This window comes from Ambystoma mexicanum, chromosome 4p (genome assembly GCF_040938575.1).
Source record: "Ambystoma mexicanum isolate Mex_15411 chromosome 4p, UKY_AmexF1_1, whole genome shotgun sequence".
NCBI classification, from domain to species: domain Eukaryota; kingdom Metazoa; phylum Chordata; class Amphibia; order Caudata; family Ambystomatidae; genus Ambystoma; species Ambystoma mexicanum.
The window spans coordinates 104438028-104457439 of record NC_090927.1 but is presented as its reverse complement, the minus strand read 5'-3'; the positions used below and the strand labels follow the sequence as shown (position 1 = coordinate 104457439).

General features: G+C 45.0%; 1 protein-coding gene across 3 annotated transcripts in view; it reads right to left on the bottom strand.

The window, feature by feature from the left end:
* Window positions 1–19412, bottom strand: part of KRTCAP3 (keratinocyte associated protein 3) — a 187091-nt gene that overhangs the window by 85800 nt on the left and 81879 nt on the right. For all 3 annotated transcript variants that reach the window (XM_069605471.1, XM_069605472.1, XM_069605473.1), the window contains exon 3: window positions 17377–17436. In XM_069605471.1, coding sequence (XP_069461572.1) covers window positions 17377–17436 — 60 coding nt within the window. The remainder of the gene's footprint in view (window positions 1–17376; window positions 17437–19412) is intronic.

The window sequence follows — 19412 nt, the reverse complement described above, 5'->3', positions numbered from 1 at the left end:
GCGTCTCGATGAAGTCTTTCTTGGCCTTCACCCGAGACTCCTTCTCAGGCCTACTTCCAGACACTCATGACTGGTCTAACCGACCATGCTTGGATGAAGACTTCCCTCTTGACAGATGTTTACTTGAAGAGGGGCGCCCACTCTCACCGACCACTGGAACAGACCAGACTTTTTAGCTGGAGGCTCAGCCGATGCTGACCGGCGATGATCCACTGCTTGAGCTGGCCTCTCCGATGTGCCAAGCTACGCACCGACCCCACCTCCGAAGAAGGGTAGGTACCTTCGTTCAGCCAACACACCAACCGCCGATTGCGGTCCTTAAGCGTCCTTTGTGAAAACCCCTTACAGATCTCACAAGATTCGGCCAAATGATGGGGGTAGAGGCAATAAAGGCAGTCCATATGTCCGTCCCCCTCATACACTTGGCTTAGCCCACAAGTCGCACAGGGCCGGAACAACGATTTTCCTGAAGACATCACCAATTGCACAAACATGTGCAGAAATTACAATGAGCATGAGGTAATCCCAACACTTGGGAGACGGCGGAAATCTGAAGGGATGCCGCAGGAGCGGGGCTATTTATACCCTACGTCCGATTGGTGGTGGCTAAAGCACCCAAAAAGGACGTTGATAGGACACTAGAGTGTCGAAGTTTTCCATAGGAAAACGCCATGTAAAAAATGACCGAGGTTCACAGCCTGACAACGGGGAATATTCACAACACGTGAATCCATGAAAGATCCAATGCTGGCGAAAGACGTTTCACAGCACAAACACTTTTCCCTACCTACAACGTTCAACTTACTGTTCTGCACACCCCATCTAAATTGGCTGTGTGCCTTTCTTGCAAGTAGTGATATTTTCTTGCAGTAAGTGTTGCACTGCGACTCTTCAAAACGCTCTGCAACACGTAAAGAAACCTCTTTGTACAGCGCACTCCTTTCTAACCGACTACAGTGTTCTCCACAATGCCACGCCACCCGCCCTGCATGCATGCATTGGCAATTCTGTTATTCATCTGTGAAAGGAGCTTTCTTTTTTTACCTTTATTTGTTGCCCAGTGCACCATTATTATCGTGTTCTCATACACGCTACAGACGGAAAGCCAGGAAAAGTCTGGTACAGAAGGGACAACACCTGCCTAGATATTATAAGGGGTGTGCCGGGAAACGGAATTATTGGGTGGCCATCACCTATATAGGCGGCACTCATTGTAATGCTCCTGTAACAACCGTTGCAATGCACTTCCAAGTACCTTCCCTGTGCACAGTAGCGCATTGCACTACATGTACAATACAATGCCCTTTGTCAGGTAAGGGTCTGTAGTGCAGCATATGCTTTGGAAAGGTTGTTTTACAGCTGCGCTGCCCTACAGGAGTGCCCCTCTGTTGCCCACAGCAGATGTGGCAAATGCTGGTAATCAAAGTATCCAACATCATTCTTTGAAAAGGCGGTAGCCGACCTGCTGCTTATTTTTCCTTCAATTTGAGTTGTCGTCACATGCAGTACAAACAGTTTGTGCTACGCCATTACTGTTAGCTGTACATTCGCGGATATATATTCACTGTGGAATACAAGAATGTTTACAACAACGCTAACCACGGCTTCTTTACCTATGCCACGAAGCCATTTATTCTGTGCAACCCATGCACATACAGCGCTTTCCCAACCACCAGTAAGCTTATTTGCGTTCTGCATATTTTGCCGTTTCCTTATTTGCCTTTACGTGCACTATTATGTGTGTGTGAAAGGTGCACCATTTTGCAGCCTTATTACAAACTGTCCCACTTGGAGTTACATCTTTTCTTCAACGTCTAACCGGCAGGTGACCTGTTTGTACTTTCCGTCTCACTGCTCAGCGCACACACAATGTATCAGTTTCACGGGTCATGCAAAGGGAAGAACCAGGTAAATTTAAGTAATGCCACATTTAACATGCCCACGTTACAGTGCAGATTGTGGTTCTTTGTTTAGCAGTGGTCGTTAAGCTAAGCAACCATAACTTGTGCCACCAGTGTGCACTGCAAGGACTAAAATCCATGACAACAAAGATGCATCACAAATTGGAGGGTTGCCCAGAGCAATGAGAGTTTCAGATTAATTCAAATCCTTCTAGCCGTCCTCTTTTTTCGCCTACACAGGCAACCTGCAGGAAACCACGAAAGAAGCGACTTTCGCAGGCAACTACATGCCCAAATAAGGAAATCCCTGCCCTGGAAGGGTAGGGGAGAGGCCAAGGGACAACATGGCCAAAAGAACAGACGAGAGGCCTTGTGGCACAGACATGTTAAACACTAGCCACAGTCATGAGCCAAATGCAGTAAACACGGCCTGGATTGGTAAAAAGTTACACAAGTAAAAGAAAAAGCTACTGCTGCAACCAGTCTAATCCTAGGCTCATTGTACGATCACCAGAAATTGATGGGGTGTTGATGGCCATAAAACACAGATCCCATTGCGCGATACTGTAAGGTACTTTATTCAATGATAGAGTTACCAGGAAGCAGAAATAATGTCAAAAGACTAAGAGCAGCAACGTTTCTCAGTCCTGACATGAAACACATGTCACTTTCCCCATAACAATGAGCTAAAGCCAAGTGGATAGCTGTGCTCCACTGTAAAAAGCCAGGTTACGATACAGAAATAAATGCAAAAAGTATGGGGGTCCATAGACAAGGGAGGAAAAGTTGCTTCTAGAGACTAACACCCTCCCGCCCCCCCCCCCCCCCCACTCGATGTACACAGTGCTGCACCCGGGAATCGAACCCTCGTCGAGCGGCTGTTAGGCCACACATTTGTCGACCAGAATCTTTTAGTAGGAATTTGTAAAATGTCTCATTGACATTCTGCTATACAAGGAATGCTTTGCTGCAGATTCTTACACTTAAAACGGTGCACATCTTCTATACCTAGCCAGCAATGTCATAGTGAAATGGGGACTCGACATATGCGTTTTTTGTCCTGTGCACTCTTCACCTGGGAAAGACAAATTGAATAAAATGGCACATTTCATTTTCACTTCCTGTGACATCACTTCTTATTGCATTTGTCACAGTCCCCCTACTTTGTTTAGGACTTATGACCTGCAAACAACCAGGTGACACTGCACGTGCACATATGTTAGGCAGAAACCTGTGCAGTTCCCTTCGGGACCACTGCAAAAGATTTAGGACTACAGGTGTTTGGCAGTAAACCCACTTGGTAGCATTCTGTCCACACATTCACTTGGTAGCTGTGGCTGAGCCGTCAGACTTCCCTCAAGAAGAGTTAGGCAGTATGCAGAGTATACACAATAGGTACAGAGACACAGTATTACAAACAAACACTGACCAGAGCTTTGGTGTAAAAGTATATAATTATTTATTTAAAAGACACTTGGGATTTACACTAGCAAAAAACGAGGTAAGTAAATTCAGCACACAGTCACCATCATATATATACAACCCTATTCACTTATTAGACAAGTCTTAGTGAGAAACACCACTTATTTTCAGACAGAGGTGAGCGCTTAACATAAGATGACACTCTAATAAGTTATAAAGAAAAGGGGGGAAAAGGCAGAGTTAAGGAAGCACACAAGTTTCAATACTTTTAAAAGAACCACAGTAAGGCAGGATAGGCAGAGGTCTACTAGAGAGCCAGGAAGTCAATTGCAAGGCCCACTCTTGGAGAGAGCAAGCAGAAGGGGTCCAGGTTCACACAGTGGGGTTATGCCCAAAGAGTCTTGTAGATAGTTCGCACAAAAAGGATGAAATTAAAGTCAGGAAAAGTTAGCTAGGTTGTCCCAGGCTAGCCCAGGTTAGAAAGTCGAGGCTTTACCGTCACCCCGAACGATCTGTCGCAAGGGAAGCCAGGCGGGACACAGTACCTTAAGTGTGAAGGAAGCTCCAGCCGGGTCAGTTGTTCCTGGCAGCAGGTGCAAGTCGGTGTTTCGTCCAGAGGAAGAAGAGGTCTCGCCGTGGAGGAAAGATGAAGGTCGTTGCACTGCCAGGGAAGAAACCAACCGCGGAGTTCTTCTGTTAAAAGGTACTACCCTTCTCTTCGTGGTAGTGGTAAACCGTGGTATTCCGGTTGCCGGGGTGCTGGGAACGGGCAAGGCGGCCAGGAGATGCTTCAGGAAGGTGAAAAGAAGGCAAAACTGGTTATCCCCACCAGTCAAAGGAAGAAGACTCTCCGGACTGGAGATCTCCTCTGTTGTCGGGAAAAGTGGTGAGACGGTTCAGCAGGGCTCCACCGGTGGTGTCGTTGTTGCAGGTCGGCTCAGCTTCTCCCTCCTCGGATTCTTAGGTCCTGTGGCAACTTCTAAAGTTCCAGTCCCCAAAGCCCTGCTTTTATGCAGCACACCCCCCATTCACTCAGCCTAGCTGTCAATCAAACATGCTAAGTGGTGAGCCGGTCGGGGCCAATCACACAAGTGTGGGACTTGATTTACCAAGGTAACTCAGTCCAGGGTGCCTAAAGACCCTCCCACACCCCCTGTGATACCCAGACAGAGTGGCACCACTTTTGGAGGCTTCTGTGGAGAAGCCCACCAAAAAGTGGAACAAAGGGCTCGACTTGGGTTGGAGTTACAGAAGAGAACACAAACGCCATTTTAGAATCGAGTTCTGGCAAAAAATACCAACCGGTGAATTAATATTAATTAAATAAACCGGCGGTATGTTCGAGGCTATAAGAATTAAATTAAAGTTGGTAGCCTCAAACAATGGGAAAATCCCATAGAGATATATTTGCGGTCGAATATAAAAAGTAGTATCCACTGCCACCAGCCAAAACTCGATCGGGGGGGCGGAGACGTGCCCCCTCGAACAACAGACCCTGGGGCAGTCGAATTGCCCTGACCAGTACATTCACAATATGATGGTTTATACTGGTTTATGTTCATAATTTGGGACTAGTAAAGCCAATGGTGACTTTACATGCCCTGGGAGACAGTAGTCAATCCCAGGGTATGGTGTCTATGTTGGGGGGGGTCGCTACGACACCCCTGGGTTACGGCACGGAGGGGGCTATGTAACCCACATCAAAAACACATGAGGCCCTATGGAGTAAAAGACCCCATAGCCCATAAAACACATAAGATAAAGGACCACCTCAAATTATGTCTAAGAGTGGGAGTAAAAGAATCTCACTCTTAGCAGGAGAGAACAAATAAACCCCAAAAAATCCAGCAAAGCTGCTGGGGGAACTCACTAGGTTTGGGAAATTAGCCTTACAGAGAATTCTCCCCAACAACATAAGACCAGCATCACCTGGCATGTGAGAAATTAGTATAACTTACTGGCATACGGTCTGCCCAAAGCCCACAATTAAAGTCGCTCATGTAACCCACTCTGGAGTAAAAAAAACACATTCAAAAGGTCAACTAGACCACAGTAACACTGTATTGGGGCTTTGGCGCCATTAACCAGGATTGCAGGTGTGTAGTACATTTGCACATTTAAAGGACACCTGGTGCATTCATTTATGTCCCAGCTGCCAGCATTACACAATGAGCAAGTGTGCACATAATGCACTTTCAGGTCTTCAATCAGCAATCATGACATTTATTTTTTTAATTTAATTGCATAGCAATTTTTACAATAAACATGGTTAAAAGTCTTTATTCAAGACCACTTAACACTGCAGTGCTCCTACTGTGTTCCTGTTTTCAGTTCCAAGATCGGTCACTTGGAGTTTATTTGGTCTATCCCAGTGATTCTCCACTGTTGAAGTCCAAATGTCTTAGAAACAGAGTGACACCAATCACACATCTAGTGTCTTCCCCACTTGTCAGAAGTGCCCATAGTTTGTTTTCTTATAAGGTTGAGTAGTTTGTTAAAGCCCTTGCTAAGTATTTTGACCTAGCGTCTTTTAAAGTGCAGCATTCCAACAACAGATGTCGGCTGGTTTCCACCTTTTCTCGCTTGCAAAAGCGACAGATGTCAGAATCAGTTTGTTTTTTTAGTGCCTGAATTTCCCTTGTGCTTAACCGATTTAAACGGAATCTCAGAAATAGTCTGCTCAGTTGTCAGGACATTTCTTAAGGTAACCGCTCACCTCTTGTATTTTTATTGAGGGAGTTGGAATAGTCGAGGTCAAGCGGTACCTACTAGCAGATTCCAGCGTGGTGATCCAGTCCATTTCGTTCAACTTCTTAGTAACTTTGTTTGGGTTGTTTACTAGAAGTTCTTCTGAGCAGTCCAGATCTTGCAAAAGTTGGTGGTTCGCTTCCTTCCATCCTGTTAACATCCGGTTGGAGTCAGGGTCAAGCTCCTTCTTTATCAAGTCCAAAGCTTTGGGTTGGAGTACACAGCAGTTTTCTGAACAGCATTAACAACGATCGTGCTTTTGTAGTTGTAAGCGATGGTAGGCATAGTTCTCGCCTGATTAATACCATCAGTGTTGACTTTGCCAGGCCTAGGATTGATCTCCAAAAGTAGCTCTCCATCATTAAACAGATTGTATCATGGAGACACGGCATTGCATCTATGCCATAAAGTAAGGACGGTAATACCTTCATCTTGAAAAAGTTCAGCACAGGGACAAGGGGAAAGCGGCCGTATTTACGGTCCGTTGATTTCGCTTGGGCCGTCAAGGACCTCAGCTTTGGCCAAAGTGCGTCTTGCATGGCTGCCTCTTTTTGGCGATTACACAGCATAACTCCCAGGTATTTAAAGCTGAGGACCTCTTACAGTCCCTGGCCATCTATTTTCAGGTGAAGTTTCTTCTCTTTTCCTTGACCTTGCCCATCAGCATGATTTTAGTTTTTGATTTATTTAGTTGTAAATTGTTGTTTTGCAAGTAGGACACCAGATGTCGGAGCCCTATTGGTGTAATTTCCAGAAGAATAATATATTCGGCGTACAGAAGCCTGGAGATTTTTCCCCCACCTAGTGTTGGCGGTAAGCATCTGACTTCTTCCTCGGTCTCTTCATAGTCAGCTGTGTAGGCATTGAAAACAGAGGGGTCCAACCGGCACCCCTGCTTCACGTCTCTGTATGTCCTTATTTCTTCAGATAGACCACCGTCACAGTTTAGGTGAACCCTCGTTGAGGTCCCTTGGTGTAGTGCCTGCCCTGTAATTTGTCCCAGAGACTTTCCCCATTGGCCTGGTCAAAGGTTTGGACCAGGTCAATGAAGGCCATGTACACGGTTATTCCTCTTACGAGCTCCGTTTGATTGTATTTATTGTCAAAATGTTGACGGATGTTCCTGCGTTTTGTGAAACCTGATTGAAATTGGTCCACGTAGTTTACTTTGCACAGCCAGTTTTGGAAAGTTTCCAAGGCCAAAGAGGCAAAGACCTTGCCAATGACGTCGAGCAGTGCGATGGGCTGGTATTGATTAGGGTCATCCGGTGCCGCCCGCTTAAAGATCGGGACTACGACTGCTCTAGTCCAAGATTGCGGGACCGCACGTTTGGTGTTACAGTTTTCAAAGATCTTACTAATCAACTTGGCCCATAGTTCAGGATGTTATTTAACTCTAAATTGCTCAGCCCGTCGGGTCCTGGTGCCCTTGAGTTGTTGCGCTTTTTGATCATGTTCAAGATCATTTCCTCCTCACTACAGATGTTCCATGTTGTTGTTACTTTGGTCACTTGTGTTTGTAGAATAGGCGTTGTGGTGTCTATTCCTGACATAGGCCGTGAGTACAGGTTAGAAAAGTGTGTCAGCCATTGCGTTTCCCCTACGTTGTTTGGAAGTTTATCAATCGAACTCTGTTGTTCCTTTAATCAGGTTCCAAAAATGTTTTGATTTTTTCCCGTTTAATGCGTGTAACATTGTTTCTGCGTCTTGTTGGTACATATTGTATCGATGTTGAATTAGCCTATTTCTGTAGTCTTTTTGGCGGATTTCCACCTCTTCAAATTTTCTTCTGATGTTGCCTTTTTTACTACTCTTTTTTAGCTGTCGAATTGTTCGTCGTCTTTTTACCAGTTCCCAGCTGTATAGATGGTTGGAGTTTGGTGGTGGGGGTCTCAGCTTTCCATTTGTCCTGATGTATCTTGTGACGAGGGGTGTGTAGTCCAGCCATTCTTCGCAGATGGTATAGTTCCTGAGTTTTCCCACAGTTGGTCTCCTGTACTGCTCTGATAATTCTTGGATAGCACCCTCCGTAAGTTTCAACCGTGACCCACCGCAATTTCCAGAGGTACGTATGGTTGCGGACCCTGTGGAGCAGACCATGTGGCCATTAAGATGTTGTGATCACTGTGCTCTGTTGCGGTCACTAGCGAAGCCTCCATGTGCGTCAGTAATTCTTTCGATACATATATGTGATCGATGGTCTTCTGTTGGAGGGCACTCTTTGCCATGTAGGAATTTTTAGGTTTTTTTTTTTCCTTAACCAGTATAGGTTATGCATGTCTGTCTGCCATGAAGGCTTCCAGTAGATTGCCTCTTACTGCGCAGGGAAGATCCGATTGTCCAGGGTTGCTATCCGTTCCCACACCTGCGCAGGTTGCGTAAAGTCGCTGTTTATTATGGCATCATGCCATTGATGATCTGAGGCTGTGTTATCCCATATTTTGGTGATCCCGTTCAGAAAGTCTTCATTTGAGGTTAGTACCAGATTCCAATATGCATTAATTACAAGGAGTTTCTCCTTCACTTCCTTTCCCAGATTCCCCTCAAGGCGGGACCAGTTTAAAAAGGCTGCTTGTATCAGATGGGATGAGTGGGTTACCTCTTGGAGATCTAAACTGCAGCCTGATCGTATTGCCATTAATAGGCCGGAGGATGGACGGCCTCTCTGGCCTTTTTGTGCTTCATTGAAAACCAGTACATATCCGTCCAGCTGCGGTTTCTCGGTCCCCCACGTTTCCTGCAGGAATAGATCAAATATCCCCTGGTTGACATCACTTTTAGTCAGTAGGTGGTGGTCACCTCTGGTATTCCAACATCCCATGGTAAGGGATGACGAGGTCTTGTGTGCCTAGGGAGGATATCTACACCATCAAGAGGATCTTGTTTGACTGTTCTCACGAGCAATGTTCCCTCTAAGCTGTGCGCTTGCCCAGCTTCCTTCTGGGTGCCACTCAGAAGAATTTTAGCAGCGCACACAGACAATTCACACCTATTCAAATAAGCAGGTACCTAATTTTTGCTCTCTCACTCTCTCAAAATGAAGCTAAATGATACTATTTGTGATATTCTGGTGTAACCTATTGACATGTCCTACTATGCAAGCTTGACCTTAAAAACTCTAAAATAGAATACACCCACACAAGGTTAAAATGGAATATGAAAAAGTGGCTACATGAAAAGAAGATACAACTAAGATAGGCCTGCACACATTAACTAAATGATCTTCCCTCCCCACCCAGGATCCTATTCTTGACTCTACCACACATATACCGTATGACTCGAACTCCGCCCCAGGACACATTCAGATATTACCAGACAACCTGGACTCTGCCTACCTTAGCTCAGCAAAAGGTCACCAGACTTAGATACAAGTCTTGGTTTATGTTATAATATGAATGACGTTCAAGCACAAGAATTTCTGTTACTCATGGTGCCTTAATAACAGCATTACCCACATTAGGTAACCCAAGTGCCAGCTCAAATATCGGGTACTGATTGTAACTAAGCAGGCTACTAGGATATTTAACCTCATCCCATGCTTCCTACTCTTTGTACAATGTCACACAATCACTTTGAAGAGCCCCCCTTACAAGTTAACACATTATAAAACTCAAATATTAATTTGTCTTCCAAGGATTTTGAGTAGGCAAATGTCATGCTCAGTGTCTCCTACTTAAGCATTGCTAACATTACCCTATGAGTGGAGAGCAACATTGCAATATCATTTACTTGGCCTGTAAGGGATCGTTGGTAGGGACTCTGACTGGTATTATTCATATATAAAATTAGGGCAACAATATTCAGATAACCAGAATGCTTTTTATACAATTGCCACCTTTCAACATTTTCAGAGTTCCATGGGGCATAGACCATAACAAATTATGTGTTAACTCTCTGCTATACCAAAATGGTTTCAATGAGCACTTGTCGAAACATACACAACAATTGAAAGGTGGAGTATATTGCAATCAATCTTGTATGCACTTCAGAGTAATTGTGCACACACAGATTCATGACATTTTCTTAAACTGCACGTGTCATCATGAGGCTTTAAATTGGATTCTCTTGCAAAGTATTGTGGGTATGCAAATATTCCAGTTCAGTTTTACTTCTACAATCCCTCACTTTTTACAGAGCCCTGTCAACTAATATTGGAGGCTAGCATGGGAGTCGTACGGGTACGGCTGGAAGGAACAGGAGAACACTCCTTCGGGGTGAAGAACAAATCAGCAATTTTCAAAATGATGTTTTGGCAGTACCGTACAGTGTAGGAAAGGTGTTTCTTTGCTCAAGGCTAGGAAATTATAGTAATAGCCTAGGAAACTGCACCTTATATTTCTTTGTATGCTCAGTTGCTGAGGATTTTTAATGGGTTTGCATTTATTGCTTCTAGCATCCCCATGCATCTTGTTTAACTGATAACAGTGAATTTCAGAAGAGGGTTATCCTAGTTAAAGAAGAAGGTACTCAATATGTTGTAAGTGTGAGCATTGCTGCTATTGATTTTCTTCAACAGGCACCTGAAGAAACCTTGTTGATTTTTGTCTAGGCTGTGGTGATCAAGGGTGGGGAAAAAACTATAGGCTTTTTTATGTGCCCTGTAATTTCACTTCCTGTGTCACGGTTACAATCAGGGCTCCGGTATGATTTCACTCCATACATGTAATCAAAAGATTTTTCAGGGATTAAGAAAGTAATTGGCTTTGCAAGTAGGGATATTTAATGCTTATTAAAATGTTCTTTCGCCTTAAAATTCCTCTTGAGATCGGGCAGTAATATTATTCAAGTGCCTACCAATGACACTGCTCTGCTGGTCACTGATTCGAAAAGAGCTCAGTGGAACTTTGTGGGTAGAAGCAGGGGGTAGATTGCTATATGTTCATGGTTTCCTATTTTTAGTCAAATAGTATATGCCTACTAGCTGTAAGGCTGGTTTTGAGTAAATGTTACAGCTCACAGAAAACAATGTGGGTAGTAAGCAGAGGCCCAGGAATTCGATCATCATATTCTGTGGTAGTTATTCTGATGCAATCGTCATCCATACATAAATGAGCGGCATTTTCTCCTGGCCATTGAATTACTCCATTAAAGGGGCACATGAACTCCAATTGGCATGTTTTCTGACACATTCCTTTCAGTTGCAATTATTCCATTTGCAAAAATTGCACAATGTCTGCATTTTTTGACAACCACATCAGTGATTAGCGATATTTGTTTTTTGTAATAACATTGAGATTTTTTTCCCCCCAATGGCTATAAGCACTTTCTGCATCGTCTCTGAGCAGTTTTGACAAATGGATAGCCACAACTAAATCTATTGTTTATCCTGAGCAAAGCTTTTTTGTTCATACAAGTTTTTCTGTCTGCGCAGAAGTACTTTTGGTAGGTTCTACAGCATATCTTGGAGTCTTGGACTGGTCGATGAGCTCTAATTAAAATCGCATATAAAATTTGATTTTTTAGCCTGTATATTTGGAAAACGAGTTGTAATATACTACTTTCCTTTTACACTGATTTGTAAAGAATTGCTGTGGTTGGGAAGGGGACATTTCCTTCCAAACTCTTTGGAGATGGTATCTCACTAACTACGCAAGCTCACAATGTGGCTTACATAGTTATTCAGTTGCGCACATGGAAAATAATGTGCGCACAAAGGCTAATCATTTCCGCACTTAGGGAAAAATAATTAGAGGGAACATTGCTCACGAGTGATGGCTAGTTCTTGTAATCTGATGAGCTTCCTCCCTTTGTCCACGTCCAGTTTTTTGGCGACTTCGTGCCACTGCTCCTTTCAGGCGTCCGGAGCTCCTTATGCCTGGATATTAATGTCCGTCCAGTTCGTGCCTTTAGTCGTGGTCCTTCCGGTCTCCGGTTTTCATCTGAGTCTGGGAATATTTCATCAATCTCTATCTCAGCTCGTCGTCTATGCTCTTTTTCATGACGACGATGGGTAGATGGATTTTCATATGGTGACCAGGGCATTTCTGAGTCACTATCGCTTATTGCTGGGTCCTCGTGTTGGATTTCTTTTCTGCGTTTTCGGGTGAGCCTTTCCTCTGCACCATTCCGTTCTTTTAAGAGGGTGTGGTGGTGTTCTGTTTTTTGGGTTCGGGTAGTTGTCCCGTACGTAGGTTTTCCCTGGGTTGGTTGAAGTTCTGTCAGGGCGTACCCCAGAACCCATAAGCGCTCTTCCTCTTTTGTTAATGGATGTTTAATTACTTTTGACGAGATGTGGAGTAGGGAACAGTCTTTCCTTCCTGACCCACAGGGTTCCGCCATCCACAAATCAGCATTTTGTATTTGTCTCAGCCCATGGATTTTACTAAAGATTTTAAGTATGGACGTCCTGTTCAAAGTTACATCGTCTCTTTCCTGCCTTCTTTTTAATTTAAAGATGCAGGTGCTGTTGATTTTTTCGCTTGAAGTCTCACGTTTTCCCGCTTCTCTGTGGGCAAATGAAGTGTGTTCGAATTTCCTTTCTTCGCCCCACTTAGATGTTATTTTTCCCCCCCATCTGCGGGTTCAGTTTGTGTTTGGTTCCTTGATCCTTCTGGCCTTTTCGACAGACGGTAGCTGATGTCTGTTGGGTTTCCTTGTCTTCTCTGTCGAGGTGTTTAAAGTTTCCTGGGTTGTTTGTAACTGACCTCGGGGTATCCCTGCTACTTACCCCCCCCCCTTTTTCCTCTCTCCCTCAACTGCTTAGAGGGCTCAGGGAGTTTGTAACTTCTGACGCGATGTTGGTACTCCTTAGGGTAGTTGTAGGGTCGTGTAGTCGTATCTTTTTGGCTGGCTCCAGCCTGTTGTTCGTTGCACTTAGGCTTTCTGATTTCCTTTTCAAACTCGGGACTGTGTTAATCTCCGAGTCGGACTCTTCAATGGTATAAGTGCTCCAGTCCGAGTGTCCACTCGTCGAGTTTTGTCTAATGGGTGTTTGTACTGTGGGTTTATGACTTTCCCTTCCATTGTTTTCAGGAAGACTTGTTTTACATTTTCTTTCCCCTTTTGTGATTGGACATTTTCTTTCTTTGTTGTTTTCCACTTTGTGAGGCACCCGTCCCGCCTTGTCTGCCTTCTTCGCTGATCTTGTTGTCTCTTTCTGCAGTCAGTCGGCAGAAGGTTTTTCAGTGAACACTCTTGCTTGCTTGAATATGCCAAATGAAAAACTCGGGTTGGCTACCCTTTTCCTTTTGATTTCTGCTCAAGTTCCTTAGCAGGGACGGAGAAGGGGTTTTCCAAGTCCAGGTTATTTGTATTAATGCTCAACTCTCCCTTCTGCAGTTTTGAGCTAGCCTCGTCTGCCTCGATTATGGCAATAATCTCCGTCATTGAATCAGAGTTTTCTTGTTGTGGGTTGGTTGATGGATTTTGGGCGCGAGCTTCCTTCTCACATGTGATGTTTCAGGTGAGCTCCCGAGTGTCTTCACTTTCTCCCACAAATTGGGTGGGGATGGGGAACCTCTGCTTCCCTAGATGTTCAATCATTTCCCTTTTTGCATGTTCCCAGTCTGTCTGAATTTGATGCCTGAGTGAATCGTTTAGCGTCTGCCCGTTTCCTTCCCCAGCCATAATAAACCCTTCCAGATGATTGTGTCAGATTCATTGAGGCGATCAGGGACATTTGGTCTCTCAAGGTGTCATTGAGGGCCTTGTACAGTTTACTGAATGGCGTAAGGGCAAAAGGTCATTGTTGACATTAAGGACATCAGGTTGGGCTTTTTCTGTGAGGAGTCTTTTGGTTCTTGATTATATAGTTCACTTAGGCGTATAGATGGAACAGGTGTAGTAGGTTCCAAATACTGTGAACGGACTGGTGTCGACTCGATCCTACTTCTTGACTTTGGAGTTGCGTAAGGCGATCTTAAGACCTCCACTTAGGTAGCCAGTGATATTGTTTTAGCTGTGGGCGTTCCGCCCTCTTGGATTTCATCACTTTCATAGCGTTTGGGAGCCTTGGTGACACTCTTCACGTTTGTATGTAGCCTAATCCACTCAACGTTTGTTTCCCGGTCCCCCGTTCTTTGTTTTTGTGCCAAGGCCGTTTTCTCCGCATTTGCTTCGAGGGGTAGAGCCGTAGACAGAATGATTTGCTGCGTTGTGCCTGGACTCTGGTCGTTTTTTTGAAGCTAAGGCCGATGAGTTCCTGAGGTGCCATCTGAGAGGGGAGATGTGTGAGGATGGTTAGGTGTTTGGAATGACTGGATTTTCTTGTTTGCATCTACACCTGCTGGGATTCTGTCCTCTGTCAGGAGAACACTCTCCAGCATGTCCCCATCTGATATTTGCACTAAGGTGACGTCCGAGAAACTAACGCGCTGCTTAAAGAATTTTTCGACCGAGACTGCCTTGATTGTGTGTTGCGCCAAGGATTTAGGACCCATTTTCTTTTTATTGATGTTTTGTGGCTCGTTTCTTCTCACGGAGGGTCTGGTTAGCTTGCCCACCGTGAACCGACTCCCTTTTGAGAAGGTAATGTGTTTCCTTTTCATGTATAGGATGGGTCTTTGTTTTCATGATGTGGTATGGCGGCTTCCTGGATTGTTGTTACAGGCGTGTCTGCTCTCGGAATGGCACACTTGCAGATCTTTCTCTTCTGCGTTAAACAAAATGATTTTATTATTTACATTTGTGTTGGCATTGGCACTTCTGCCCAGTTCCAATTGTGAAGATGGGGATTTTCGAGGGATCTCCTCCCTTGCTCCCTTTGTGAGGTCATCTGTAAACGGTGGCTTGGGACCAGAAAGGTCAGATGTTTGTTTTTCTCTGAATGTGAGAGTCACTTGTGGGGCTTGTCCCTTGCTCGATGCCTATTATCAGAGTCGTTTCGGCACTAGAGGGAGGCACAGCCTGCTTAGCCACAGAAATTTTCGGGGTGTTCCCTGCCTCTATGTAAGGGTCAGGTGTTACGGTGTTTGACCTCAGGCGGTGCAGGGCCTCTGCGGTAGACTCCATGCACTGATGGCTGCGTGGCTCCTCTGCCTCTGTCCCAGCCAAACCAGGCTGGGGTCCGCCTCCACCATCAACTGGCCCCGTATCTTCGCCACCCGCTTCCCCGTTCAATGCCGAAAGGGGGCGGACCCAAAGCACTTCCATGCCCGTGGGAGACAGCTCCTCTGTGCACTCGCACGACGGGGCTCGCTCTCCAGGCTTCAAATGCCCCCTGGACCGTCGCCATGTGCGGGCTGCTAGGTCCATCGGCCCCCTCTGGGACTGTGCTCTGACAGCCGTCGACTTGGCGGCGAAAAGTTTGGCGGCACAAGTCTTCAGGTTAGTTGTGAATATTGTTGGGTCTTTTGGGGGGCATAAAGTACGTTTGTTTGAGATCCTGAATTCAGGGCTTTCTCGCGAAAGCGGGGATGTCGGGGTTACACAGTAGCGAGCGGGGTAGCTTGAGTCGCTTACCGGTGTCAAGCAGCGCCGGTAGCCCTTGCATAAAATCCTGTATTTCCGACAGCGATGATGTGGTTCCCCGCGTCTGCATCGGCGCTGCTCCGAGTCATCTAAGCTCCTTAATCTCCTTGGTGTCAGTACGTTGTTTGGCGATAGTTTGCTGTATGCTATAGGCGGGTTGCCCTCCTGTGTGGAGGATTCTTGAGCTAAACCTGTTTCAGATGGTAAAAATGGGCATTCTCTGTCTGGTTTTGGGTCCGGCGCAACCACCTCCGGATCACAGTGCTCCGCCCACCCCGTGCAAGTCACCATTGTGGCTCTTTGCACAGTTTTGCTCTGTTTGTTCTGGTAGAGGAGCGGGACTTCACTGGCCTCACGGGCCTTCCCCGCCTACCACAGTCTGCCAATGTCTGCAAGCACTCTGCGACTGCACTCCGCGGCCGCCTAAGGGTTTTGAGAGGTAACTGGAACCGCCTCTTTGATGAATCTAAAAGACAGACTCTCCAAGGTAGTGGTCTGCCAATGTCTGCAAGCACTCTGCGACTGCACACAGGACCTTTATCACAAGTGATCACAACTAGCAGATATGTTCAAGGAAGGAGTAAATCTATCACATTCCACCAACTTTATTTTTTTTGAAAGCCGGCTTAGAAAAGAGAAGCACCGTTTCCCCAGTTGGAAGTGAGCAAAATCTGCTCCGGGCATGTGAAGCTGTCCATTTTTTAAAATGTATTTATGCTTTTATAATGCGCTTTAGCCCCATGAGAAAGCATGTGCATAAAACCCACAAGAAAAGAAAAAAGCAGATTAAAGAATGACTAAAGCAGTAAAAGATAACACAATACAAGCTAAAAACAAAAAACCAGCAGACTAAAACCAAGTAAAATAGTGCAATCGGATAAAAAAAATAAACCCTAAAAACAGAAGCACAGTAAAACCACCAAATCGGGTATAATAGAAAGTCTATAATGCTTTAAAAAAAATAAAAAAGATATCCAATCTTAAAAACATAGGTGTCCATTACAGAGATGGGGGACGAGGGTGTGGGGGGAGCAGCATAAAAATCAAAAGTGTGTTTACCAGCCCTCTCCAACCTCATTATCGGTACTGTTAAAAGATTGCTATGGTTTGCCCTGAGGGCACAGCCACATTGCTTTTTTTGCAGCAGTCTCTGCTTCTGGGGTCTTGGATGCTAGAACTGTGTGTGGTCATTAGTGCAGGCTGATCAAATAATTTGTTTAAAAATAAAAAAATTAAAAATATACATTTAAACAAAATTAAAGTCATGCTGTAGTTTTTTTCCAGGGGTGAGAAACCCAATCAAACAAACAGTTTGTACAGTGCAGTAACTGTACCTGAACCATGAGAAAAACATTTCTTAAGTGCAGTTTGCGGGTAAATTTTACTAACCAAAAAAACACTTTATACAATTCTTTCATTCCCATGCCCTACAAATTAACAACCAATAAAATCGTCTTGGTGTCCAACTCTACGTAATGTGCCTTTAGAATGCACTTTCTCCAAGCTCCTTCTCCAAATGGTTTTGGGGTATGTAACCAGATCCTCCCCCAAAAACCCATCAACAGCCGGGCCCACATCAAATGGTCTTTCCAGTGCATTTGACCAACGTAAAACGTAAGCACCCAACATGATACAGGATTTGTTGACACCAACGTCTTAAAGGATTCAAATCCCTCCAATTTGTTTTAAGTGGCATTCAGGTGGTTTACATTGCGCTGTTATATTTTTAATTATGCCCTACTACAAATAGTTGTACTTTAATGATCGAGATTTTCTGTGAAAACACCAAGCCGTAACATTAAACCTCCCAAAACAGAAAAAACATTCCAAAGACCACAAATTGCTAGGGTTCCTGTAAAAAAACTATTTCTAAAAGGGAACACACGCGCACACTTACCATTCTAGCGCTTGGAAGGTTCCGGGACACTAGGATTGCACCAATGCCTGCTGCGATGCTCTAAGATAAAAAGAAATCAAAATGTTTTTTATAGCAGGGAACAGAACAAAGACATTAAGTCAACGAATGACTAGCAATTTTACAAGTATGAACCAGGATCAGAATTAATTTTATTTGATTTTTTGTTCCGTGAACCTTTGGATAGAGCCCGCACTGAACACTTCACAAGGTTCAGAGGGTGGGCGGAGAAACAGAAGATACCATTTTCTGGGAAGGCTTGGCAGAAAAGAAAGACTGGCAGTTGAGGTGGTGTGGCTGGATTACATGCCAGGAAAGGAGGTAGGTTTTGAGGCTTTTGTGGAATTGGTCATGAGGGAGCACCGAGGATGGGTCCACTGTGCGAATGAAAACTAACCTGCACACAAAGTTGTGGCATGTGAAGAAGATGTTGGCTAACTTGTATTGCTTTTGAGAGAGTGGTGGGTTTCAGACTGCTGGGGAGGGTGGATGGTGTTTTGAGGTAAATGGCTCTGCATACAAAGCAGTCCCTTGAAAGCAATTATCTTGGGTATGGTGAGCCAGTGGACCAGGAAAAGAGCATGGGTGCTGCAAGTGTTTGGGTGGGTACAGGATGCGTCTTAGCGCTGCGCTCTGCATGGTTTGCATGGGGTCAAGGCTGCCGTCAGGCAGCTGGGACAGAACTAGTGAAAAGTTACTGGCAGGGGGTGGGAAAGATGCATTTTATCTTACGGCAGTGTAGTTGTAAATTGAATTTTTTTGGTGATGGCAGATGTGGTTTGTTCAGGAAAGAGAAGGATTGATGGTAAAGCCTATGGATTTGACCAGTATGACGAGGGACGCGTGTATGGTCAGAGTTCTTTGATCTGCAGTGTGAGGTAAGGTATGTGCCCGTGGTGAGGGGATAGGGGAGAGGTAGATTAGGAGGTATTGCATTTTGGGAGTTTGAATAAGTGAATGGCCATCTATTTGGCGATCATGCAGCAAAAGCTTTTGAGGGTGTGGAGTTGCCGAGGATCAGGTTAGGGGAGCTTTTCTAAAGTTTACCGGTGGTGCTAAGACTTTATAAAAAACTGTCCCTTTGTATACAGAGCCCGAACTTCTACTAGAGGTCTGTACTAAAGGTTTTGGTAGCATGGCAGAGCAGTGCAAGGAAGGCATGGTATCAACAGTAGGACAAACCCAAGTGACCACACTTCAAGGGTGTGATAAACGCCCATCTAAACCTAAATATACAGACTGGAGCAACCTACAACCGGAGTCTAGTCAAAATAAAAAGGCTATACTGAAATAACATATTGTCAATCTTTACCGCTAAACATACATAATGTTCATGAAAAAGAAAAGTGTTCACAAAATGTCAGGATGTTCAGGCCATTGGCCCCCTTTCCCTACGTTTTCAGCACGGGACAAGGCGGTTCACTCGAGCAAAGCAGACACTTTAGCTTCTTCAGCATGAGGACAGTTCCATTACCAGCGTCGGGGCCTTCTGTGATGCAAGTCTCGACTCTGACGGCCTGATGTACAAGAACAAAAACACAAAGTTCCTTCCCTCTTTCAGGTATTCAATTTGGGTGCCTCACTCTGTATCCCCTCCCTCAGTCGGATTCAGATCCTTTTTATAATCTCAGTGGTATCGTGGGTCCCCCCTACTCCGGGCTCAGATCCTTTCATTAATGTTCAGAGAGTATTCCTTCTCAGGTGACGGTTCACCACAGATCCCCCTCAGCTGGGCTCAGATCCTTTCTCCGTCACAATTAGTCTCGCTCAGCCAGGCTCGGACCAATTGTAGCATGCATTTAACTATCGAAGACTTTCGAATGCGCACCGGATTTAGCTTGACCCGTTGCAGGACTGCTTCGATCTCAGAATTCTCCTTTCATTAGTTGGATACCTGAGACCTTTGAGTGAGGACCCATGTGATCCTCCCGCCATAGTCCATCCCCAGGAAATGGATCCAAAAGCGATGGCCGTGTCCTGGCCATCTGGATGACAGAACACAGGGGACTAGCGGGTGA